Source organism: Plasmodium yoelii (genome assembly GCF_900002385.2).
Source record: "Plasmodium yoelii strain 17X genome assembly, chromosome: 14".
NCBI lineage: Eukaryota > Apicomplexa > Aconoidasida > Haemosporida > Plasmodiidae > Plasmodium > Plasmodium yoelii.
In genome coordinates this window covers 2,524,676-2,536,702 of record NC_036186.2, presented here as the reverse complement: position 1 = coordinate 2,536,702, position 12,027 = coordinate 2,524,676, and the positions used below count along the sequence as shown (strand labels likewise).

At 21.3% G+C, this 12,027-nt stretch overlaps 2 protein-coding genes across 2 annotated transcripts; one reads left to right on the top strand and one right to left on the bottom strand.

Moving 5' to 3' along the window:
- Nucleotides 1-2,561: 2,561 nt before the first annotated feature.
- PY17X_1465600 (osmiophilic body protein G377, putative) lies at nt 2,562-10,394 on the top strand (the record flags this gene model as incomplete). Its single annotated transcript, XM_721816.2, has 1 exon — nt 2,562-10,394. The coding sequence occupies one exon, from the start codon at nt 2,562-2,564 to the stop codon at nt 10,392-10,394; it is 7,833 nt and encodes a 2,610-aa protein (XP_726909.2).
- Nucleotides 10,395-10,787: 393 nt separating this feature from the next.
- On the bottom strand, nt 10,788-11,303 carry PY17X_1465500 (rRNA-processing protein FCF2, putative; the record flags this gene model as incomplete). Its single annotated transcript, XM_721815.1, has 1 exon — nt 10,788-11,303. The coding sequence occupies one exon, from the start codon at nt 11,301-11,303 to the stop codon at nt 10,788-10,790; it is 516 nt and encodes a 171-aa protein (XP_726908.1).
- Between the last annotated feature and the right edge of the window lie 724 nt (nt 11,304-12,027).

Sequence of the window (12,027 nt, the reverse complement as noted above, 5' to 3'; positions counted from 1 at the left end):
ATTCTTTAAATATATCTCAATCAAATTCTATAGTTAATTCCTTATTATTAATATATATATATAAGAAAACGATATGATGTATAACTTTATTAAACCCTTTATTTACTTCCGCTTCCAACCATATACTCACATCCCCCCTATTTCTACACATATTTTTTAAACTTAAAATGGTACTATATTCAGGCCAATGCAATTTCCTGAACTCATAATTTTTCACTACTTAAACAAAATAACAAAATAGCAAAATGACAAAATAGCAAAATAACAAAATGACAAAATAGCAAAAAATGTCATAAAAATTTATAATATTGATAATATTGCAAATAAAATCAGCTCAAATATGTCTCTTTCATTTCTAATTAAATAATAAAATACAATAAAATTTTTTAAATATAACATAACCGATAAAATCCACATATATATACACAATGACTTATCTTTTATTCTTGTTTCATATCTAAAATTTTAAAAACTATACACACATTTTTTATATTTTCATACTAATTACTATATTGTAAAAAGCTATATAATAAAAACCTGAAAATATATATAAATAAATATGTATTAGTCTATAAAAAAAATAATAGTACAATCCTTTATATTATTCACTTAATAATATATGAAAATACTAAAAAAATAAAACATAATAAATGAACTTTGTCATATAACACATTAACATTTAAAGACATTATTATGGGGAACGTTTTCATACGTTATTTCAAAATTTAATATAAAAAAAATAAAACTTCCATTAAACTATATAATACATATTCCTTTTTTATAATGCTATATATTTATGATATAAACGAAAAATTGTATAAAAAATATAAACTCATTAAAATGACACCCTTTTATCGTTTTAAAATATATTAAAAATATGAACATATCATAATCTTATTTAAATACTCATTTATTATTATTATTATTTTTATTAAAAACTTTTAAAACATGCTCGAATATCCTTTGGAATTAATTATATTAGTAATATCAAAATGGGTGAATATTTTATACTATTAATTAGCTACGACGTATTTACACGTCTAAAGCCTTTTAAAGAGGAACTTAAAAAATATATAAATAATATCCTTACTATATGTTTTTTTTTCACAAATATAAAATTATGACCCTTATACATACACACACACACATATATAATTAATAAATATACATAAAATTTTATATAAATGAATAAACAACTTTGATCGTTTTCCTATGAATGTTACTAAAAAATAACAGATTATATAGATAGATATTGTCTTGATTTTTTCACCTTAATTTATATCTTAAAATTGCTCAACTTTTTAGGTCAAATAATATCAACTACATATTTATTTCCCAGATTATTTTTGTTTCTAAAGTTTTATTTTTTTTATATTAATTTTTAAAATATGAAAAGTAACCCATAAAGAGCTCAATAAATATTTTAAGTGTACGTATATCTGTGTAAAAAAAAAAAAAATATATCATTTATATAATACCGAAATATAATACACCGTGATATAGATTAATTTTATCCAGCTAGCTATATTTTCTAATAAGTTCAAATAATATATTCTTAATGGTCATAATTTTTTCTATATGATCTTTCAAAAGTGTGCAATATAACCAAATATGTCTGAACATTTTCTTTATTTTATATTACCATGTCAGGAAATTTATTAACTTTTATTATTTATTTTTTTTTAATAATTTTAATATTTTTAATATTTGTGTAGAGATATACAATTTTTTTGGGACAATCTGATTAATAAACTAAAATAACAAAATAAAAAAAAAAATTGAAATAATTAAAATACATGGAAAAAAAAAGACTACATGTGGAATAAATATGAATATATAAATAAACATATGCAATAATGCATATGAAATACAACAATTTATATAAAGACATAATTAGGCATACATAAAGAACATATTTAGTTGATATTTTTTAATTAATTATATGTATTTATATGATATAATATTCAATTAATACAAAAAAAAATATAATAATATTAAAGCTAGATTATTACTTTTATCCTTATTCATAATATTGCATGTGCAAAAATGAAATGAAATTTGTTACACAACAAATAATATGTATAGACAAATCTACACTTGTAATAATGCGTAAGACGCTTTTTTAATCCTTTTTTTGTATTTTTCTTTAATACATGAATAAAATATACAGACATGTTGCATAATAATACATCCGCTATATATATATATATCAATACATTTACATATTCAATTAGTTATATAATTATTTTTGCACACACTTATATTCATTCCTGCATTTACTAAGTCTACATAACTCATAAATGTAGCAGTTGCTTACGCGATAAAAAAGTAATTTTTTCATCACCAATACAAATTTTTTTTCATCACATTGTTTTTACCTCCATCGTAAGGTCTTTATTTCGTACTTTATTATTTTTTTTTAATTTTAACGTCTGCATTTAAGCATGATAATTATTTTAAGTTTATTCATAAATTCTTGAATATTTCAAATAAAAACAATATATGAACGAAAATACATTATTTAAAACTACGAAGCCCATCCCAAAAAGAATGTTGGCAAAATGAAAATACTGTTATATACTTTTCTTTTTTGTATTTGCTCTGGTTTTGCAAAATGCCAGAAAGCATATAATTTTGATAATATAATAAAATATCTTAAAGAAATAAAAGTAATACCTAGCTACATACCAGATCAACTAGAAGATAATATTCAATTAATTCCACCATATTTAGCATATAAATATAAAAATAGAATATATTATATACATAATAATGTTGATATTTATCCAGTAATTAATAAAAAACCAAAACCAGTTTTCCCAATAGACCCAGACGATACAACTGAATGCACCCATAACAATGTAAAAAATCCAGTTGAAGATGAAGTTGAAGATGATGATGATACTGTTGATATAAACAGTTTTGTTCCAGATAATGAAACAGGCATGTTTGTACCTAACATAAAAGTAAATGGTATCGAAGAACAAACAGGAATAAGTGATGGGTTTGAAATTCCAAAAAATAATCAAGTTCCAACAGAACAAAATGGACCAAATGCAATTGTGAATATAATTGGAACGGAAGGGTGCACTAACTATTCAATCGGAGAAATCGTAGAATTTAAAGAAAATAAAGAAATTTGTGAAAATATTAAAACTGAATTTGAAATATTTAATAAAGATAATATATATGAACCAACTGAAAAGATACCAACACATAATATTGACATATCAGATTTCTATACCTTTTTAAATGCCATACATATTTTATTTCACGAAGATGAATATAATAAATATTATACAATAAATAACATCTCAGTTAAAGATGTTAAATTATTTATGAAAGAAGTATATATTAATATTCACAATTCTTTAAAAACGTATATATTATTTTCCGGATTAAATTTTAGTGATTATTCATATACCCCAAAAGAATTTTCTATAGATGCAATATTAAATGATTTTTATCATTTAACAAATGATTCAAATGATAATATGAATGGGTCTTTTGAAAATATAGAAAGAATAATAAAATATGTGGCAACATCAAAAAGTCGATTAAGAATAAAATTAATAGAAAAGGCAATTATAAATTTTTTAGAAGAAGAAAATTTAATGGTTTTAGATATAAAATTAATATCACACATATTTTCATCCAATAGAATGTTAAATTATAATGAAAGTGATATTATTAAATATGCATCTGATTTAGTAAATATTTCTGAAATAGATATATCTCCTAGAGTTGTTTCAACCATATTCATATATTTTGCACAAAAAATAAATATATTCCCAATGCCAAATTATCCTACTTCATTTGATTATGATAGTCTTTTGTTTTTAGAAAATAATGATTTATTAGAAACTATAGATAATATATACAATAAATTTTTCAAGAATTTTTATAGACATAGTAATAGTACAAATAAAGGTAAAAAGGGTAAAAGCCACGAACAAATATTACAAACAATACCATGGGCTGAACAAATCTATTCCAAATTTAAAACCACATATGATTTATTATCATTTAAATATGGTGTAGTATTATTTTATAATTCTTATGTGAATATAATGGATTATTTACGTCGAAATAAAAATATTAAAGATATTATAGAAAAACATAAAGAAAATAAACAAATAGCAACCCTAGATCAATTTATAAATGAATTAATAAAGCTTTTACAAATTGCACCTCCAGAATCAAATACAGTAAAAGAAGTACAAGAAAAAAAAGAAACATTGCCAATATTTATAAGCTTAAAAGATGCAAATAAACATAATAGTAGAGTCCTATCTGAAGATATATCTGATTCTGATTTAGATGAAATCGATAGTTATGAACTGTCAGAAGATAATGACGTGTCAGATGAAAATAATAAATATTTTAAAGAATTAAAAATAACAGTTGAAAATGAATTAATAGAGGAACGAAAAAAATATGTACTCGAAAGAAATCAAGAAAAACAAAAAAATGATGAAATTATTAAAAAAGAAATAAAAGAAATTGACACAAAACATGAATTAGAAACACAAAAATTAGAAAAAGAAGAACCAGAAAAAGAAAAGTTACAAGATGAACAAATTGATAGGGATTATGAAAATGGTTTAGAAGATGAAAGAATTATTGAAAGAGATCGATTACTAGCTTTAGGAAAAGAAAATGCTAACTTACCAATAGAAAGAAGTAAAAGATATCATAAAATGTATTATGAAGCAGCACTTAATGCCTTAACAATAGACACTGCTGATATATATGATAAAATTGTTAAAACAGGATATGGAATGTCATCAAAATGTGGTGAACAATTCCAACAAATTGTTTACATATTAAAAGATACAACAGCACCTAAATATAATGAATTAAAAGTTGAAGTTATACGAGCCATTAATAAAAATTTTAATATATTATTAAAAAAAATAAAAAGTAAAAAAAATATTAATAAATCAGATAATTTAAATAGTTATAAAAAGGATGTAGAATCTTATATAAATACAATAGCAAAAAAAAGTCCTGATGGAAAATATTATATATGTATGGAAGAACTTATGATAACAAAATTTAATGATTATAAAAAAGAACTTATGAAATTATGTGATAAAAAATTTTATGGAAATTTTAGAAAAAGCTTAAGCAAACAATATCTGAAAATGATGCGAGAGTTTAGAATAATTCTAAAAAATTCAATCAGATTAGCACAAGATCTTGCACCTAGTTATGATCAAAATGAATATATTCCAAAATTTACAAATATTTATACAGAACAAAAAAATTTACATAAAACTAAATATTCAGAAGATAGACGAAAAATATCAAAATATCTAGATAAGTCATATAGAAATATGTTAAATAAACATTATAAGCAAAAACAAAGAACTATCAATAATGAATTACAAAAAATTAAAAAGCATGTCATAAAACATATTAATAGTGCTATTAAAGAGTTGTATGTCACAGTATATACAGAATTACAAATTGATAAATTACATTTATCCAAACAAATAAATGAAATAAATATAATTGTTAGTGAACTATCCAAAGAAAATGAATCTCTAAATATTACACTCACAAATTTAGAAATAGATTTAAAAAATATCCCCAATTTTGACAGTAAAAATTTTACAGAAAAAAAAGAAACAATAAATAAAGGAATAACTAATGCTAAAGAAAAAATCAAACAGAATATACAAAAAATTAACGATTTTAAAGACCAATTTAATTCCCTTTCTACTCAATATGATATTGTCATAAAAAAAATAGATATTATACATGGAATCGATAAAAAACTTCGATTATTTAAATATGATATTGAAAAAAGTTATAAAAATGAAGTATTAAGCAGAGAAATAATTGTAGATCAATTTACTCACTTAAGAATGGTGTATAAAATAATACAAAACACTATCTTAGATTTATTTAATGAATTATATAATATGGAAATTCAAGATAAAGAACTAAAAATTGAGTTACAAATATTAACAGATAATTATAATGATAAAAAAATACAAGTATCAATATTAGAAAAATTATATCAAAACCAATTAAACAAACAAGAATTAAATATTGAATCTCTTGTATCACAAAAGACACAATTAACCAAATTAGAAAACCAAATTAAAATAATAAAAACAAATATAGATAAATTAAAATTTAAAAGAGAAATTATAATAAATGAAGTTAATTATATGACAAGTGATAGTGCTCGAAAACCACCACATACCATTAATTATCTAAAAAAATTCCCATTAGAACCCGTTATTCGAACAAATAATACTTTTGAAGATTTTATGGAAGATTTAATTATTAATATAGAAATAGATAATCAAATTTATCAAAAATTTATTAAAATAGTTAGAGGGTATATAAGACGTGTTCCTAAAAATGCAATATTTTCATTTAAATTTTTAGAAAATCAAAATAAAAAAAAAATAATAAATGAAAAATATTATCAAATTTATAGAAAAGGCTTAAATATGTTTGTTCAAAAATTATATATATTCCATTCTAATTTAAAAAATTACATTGATCTATTAAAAAAAAAAAGCATACCAAATATATTATCGGAAAGTAGTAAAAAAACAAATGTTGAATTAACACCATCTAATGACGTTTTATATCTAGAAAGAAATATTATCCATATTGAAAATATATTAAATATGATAAAAGAAAATGTGTATATTCCAGATGTTAGTTATATAATAACTCAACCAGAATATTTTTTAAAAGAGATCAAAAATGAAAATCCAGAAAATGAAAAACTATATAAAGATTTATTAAATAGTTATACACAATTAAAAGATATAGGTAGTAATATAAATGTTGTTTATGAAAAAATGAGCGCATATAATAGTCATTATAAGCATGCATCAGAAAGAATATTAAGATATAGAGCTTCATTAAAATTTTATCATGAAGTATCAGATAAAATATACTATTTTAGTTTTAAAAATGAAAAAATAAGAACCGCTTTAATAAATGGAGAAGTTGTTCCTGTTAATAAATATGGAACACAAATAAAACCATTCTCTATGTTACAATATATAGATAATGTTGTAGAAGATGCATATGATAAAGATAAATATTTAAATGTAATAAAAGAAGAAACAATGTATCCATTCCCTTTAAAACCTTTAAAAGATATATATATATTAAGTAAAACTTTAAAATATAATTTATTACGTAATAATCAATTAAGTGAATTTAAAACATTTGTTAAATCTAAAATGTATACAATTATTGAAAAAGATGATATAAACTCATATATATTTAATAAAGATGAATTAGATAAATTAAAAATAATAAAAAATATAGATGATACAAATAATAATACTAATTTAATAGAAGGAAATTTAACAAATTTCTTTTCACATTATTCACATATTTTCCAAGACACAAATAATAACATTCCTAATCTTGTAGAAAATACTATTAATGATCTTTTAAAAAAAAATGGTTTAACTTATAATGCTTTATTAGAAATTATTAAATATTTAAAAACAAAACCAAATATTTTAAGAATAAAAGAAATTATATTATTATCTGAACAAATATTAAATAAATCAAATTTACATTTTATTACTCCTGATAAGTTAGCTTTTTTTTTTGTTTCTATATTAGATGCATTCGATATTAAAGTTCTAATGACAAATGTAAAAAGAAATGATAATAAATCAACTATTATTTCATATTTAAAATTATTAAAAATGGATCATAAAAAGGGAATAATATTGTCTAATTATGTAAAAGATATCATATTCAAATTTTTAAAACCAAAAGAAAATAATATACAATTAAAATATAATCCTAAATTATTCGAATTTTTAGAAAGTTTAAATCATAGTTTAGATGGAAATGATAAAATGTATCAAATTTTTAAAAAAAAAAATCCTAAATTTAATAGTCAATTATTAAGTTCAGTTAAAAATGGTATAGATGGTTTTTTAAAATATTTTATGAAAACAGTAATAGATACACATGGAATTTATGGAAATTTCTTAACTTATTATGAATATACTAAAAAAGAAGCAGAAATATTTCGTTTTAATAAAGAAGAGGATCATTTAAATAATTTTGACATATTTTTATCTTTTTTTATATTTTCAATAAATACAGAAATACGAAAATTACATAAAGATCATGTAAGTGATGTAGATTTAAAATGTCTAAAAGATCATCCTCATTTTAATTTTGTAGATCTTATACCACATATAGATTATGAACATATTAATGACGTTTTCTTTAGATTTATGAATACAACTAAAACTCACAATATACTACCATTGATGATTTTATTTAGATTATTTTTTCATCCAAAAAATAAAGATTTATTTACATATTCTAATGTAATTAATGCAGTAGAAAAATATTTTACATCTGAAATATTTGATAGTGATACTAAAAAAATGATAGGAAAACTTGCTTACTCATTAATGGCTAGATTATCTTTTATAACAGTTTCATATTTAGAACCCAAAATAGATGATGTAATAGATGGTATTGATATTGATTTAATGAATCTATTCCATAATGTTATTAACAAAATGGTATATACCCTTTATTGTAAAGAAGATAAAAAATTAATAGAACCATTTGTACCTATTAGTATGGTTAAAAATAGGAAAATGTTCAAATTAGACGCATTAAAAATATATAACGAATTTATCACATCTTTACCTGACCAAGATAAAAGATCTGCAATCAACTTTTTACAAACAGATTTTCCTAAAGTTGTTACTACACTTATATCAGATGCTCTTGATTTTGTAAATCGTCATTTAGAAAAAGGACCAGATACATATCATTCAGATGAATATGTTAAATTAGAAACATTATTCAAAATTAATTACCAAATTTCTAGTAATCAAAATTTATATTATGATAATTTTGATGAATTTATTAAAAAAAATCCAGAATATACTCAAGCTCCAAATTTGTTATTTATTAAAAAAGCAGAATATGATAATATAAATAAACAAATTAAATATAAAAATGATTTAAATTTAGAAGATATATTTGATGAGACATCTTTTGGAATATTAACAGAAGAAATATTTAAAGAACACTTAACAATTAAGCAAGTGAATGATAAATTTACTGATACAATGAAAAAACTTAAATTTTTAATGCCAAAAATGTATGTATTTAAAGATAAATTAAATAAAACAGGAAATAAAGAAGTAGAAAAAGATATATATGAATATATATATAAACGTTTTAAAGATTTAGAATTATCATATTCAACTCAAGGTTTAGTATATATACCAATAAAAAAAGTTATTGATTTTATTTTATTTCCAAATGTATTAGTTCAAAATGTTGATGCAGATTATATGACAATGCAATTAGATTATAGATATAATCGATATATAAAATTTATAGATGAATTAACTACATGTTTAATAGATATGTATTATTATAATAAAAATGATAACTGTCTTCGTTTTGGAAGTTATGCAAAAGAAGAAATGAATGTAGAACAAAAAGTTCTCAATTTAATGCAAACCCCATTTATAGAAACCATAGAAGAATATAAACATAAAAATAATTATATATATAATAAATATATATCAGATAATGATGATATTATTTACTATTTTATTAATAAGTTATTACCAATTAATAAAAATATTGAAAAAAATCAATTAATTATACAAATATTTAAAATTAAATATTTTGTTCTTGAAATTACTAAATTTGTAATTAAAAAAGTTCTTTCAACAATGCCATCATCTTATTTAACTAAAATGACATATCATCATACTAACATAAATATAGATCATATAATAAATAGTTTGTATTCTTTATATACAAAAGCTAATAAAGCCAAAACTATCGAACAAGAAAAGGGTGAACAACAAATTACTGATGGATATACCCACACAATAGGTTCTATAATTAATTTTATGTACAATGCAAATGATGAATTATGCGATTTTGAAATTACAGGCGAATTCACACCTGAAGAATTAATACATGATCCAAAAGAATATGAAACTGAGGATGATTATGATGAATATGATGAAGATTCTGATGAGAGTGTTGTTAAAAAAACAGATGAAAGTGAAGAAGAAAAAAATGAAAATCGTTCTGTTATGATTGGATTAGGAGGAAAACAAAAAGTTAAAAATATTAAAATTTATTTAAGTAATTATATTTCTGAATTTTTATTAAATAATAATATATCATTTAAATATTTATATCAATTTATTCAAAATATGGACAAATTTAAAGCATATTTACCAACCTTATCAGAATTATATATTTTTATAGATAAACATGTTAATATTATTAATTCTATTTATAGTTCTAGTTATATTCCTTATATACAAACAGATACTATCATAAATATATATGTTGATACTTTTAAGACACTCGGTTTAGATATATATTCAGTTTAATAAATCAAATATAGACATCTCAAGAAAGTTTTTATTTATTTTCCTTTGATCCATAAATAAACATCAAATTATATATCTCTATATTCATCTATTTTTCATTTTTTTTTTTTTAATTATATTCATTGCTCTATTATATTTTTTTGATTCATTGTTCTACTTTTTTTTTATTATGTTTTTACAAAAACATTGAAACAAAAAACACAATCCCATAGCATCAATAGATTGACGAGGTCTGAGCATTTGAGGCAAACACGTGAATTCGTTTATTATAAACAAAAAAAAATGGAAAAAATTGGAAAAAAAGTTGAAAAAAATGGAAAGATAATTTTTTATTTTTTGTTTTTATTTTTATTTTTTTCAAAATTTTACTCTTCTCTGCTGCCCTTTCCGAATTTACGACCTTTTGAGCTTCATTAATTCTCTCTTTTGCTTTCGAACAAAAGATTTTCCTCCAATATTTTTTTCTGTTTGTAACTTGGTATATTTTTTAATACACCATTTTTTCATTTCTGTATTTTTTTCAAATAATTGTAAAGCTGATAAGCATTTTCTCTTCCTTCTATTTGATGTATGTAATGATTGAGATTCTTTTCCAGCCCCAACTTTTATTTTATCATCTCCATTTATTAATGTAGCAACTTGAAAAAAATCTGGCATCTTTTCATCTTTTTTTATTTTATTATATTCATTTTTTGCAAATAAATTTTCATGTTGAATTAATTTCCATTGTAGTTTTAGTTCATCAGTTTTATCCGCTTTTTTCATATGTCCCCATTCACTTAATAGATTTTTTTTTGTCTGTTTTTCCTCTTTCTTATTTTTTATCGTATCATTTACATAATCGAGAACGGATATAGGCTCTGCACTTACCGTTTCTAAGATATTAAATTTGTTCTTTGTGTTCCCCATTCGGTTATGCCTTTACTATGTCGTACTCCACTATACTTATCGTACTCCACTATACTTATCGTACTCCACTATACTTATCGTACTCCACTATACTTGTCGTACTCCACTATACTTATCGTACTCCACTATACTTATCGTACTCCACTATATTTATCGTATTATATTCTACTATATCGTATTATATTCTACTATGCTATGCCGTATTATTAGTTTTATTTTTTTGATTTTTTAAGCTGGCTTCCTCCACTCTTATAACAAATATAAAGCGGACCTTTCAATCCAACCACTAATCAATTTACGAATTTCTAGGATGCTATTTAGTATCCTATTTATTATGCTATTTAGTATCCTATTTATTATGCTATTTAGTATCCTATTTATTATGCTATTTAGTATCCTATTTATTATCCTATTTATTATCCTATTTGAGTTTGCTATTTCTATCACCCAACTTTTCTCTTATTTAGTTTAACTACAAAAGTTGAAGAATCATAGAATGGCAAATATGAAATGGGAATAGACTAGTACTGAGCATTTCAGCTATCTTCGTTTTCTATGGACCATCTTTTTACAATTAAAAATGAAAAATTAAAAATGAAAAATAAAAAAATTAAAAATAAAAAAATGAAAAATAAAAAAAATTAAATAAAGTAATAAAATTTAAAAAAATATAAGAATATAATTTAAAAAAATAGGGAATATAATTTAAAAAAATAAGGAATAA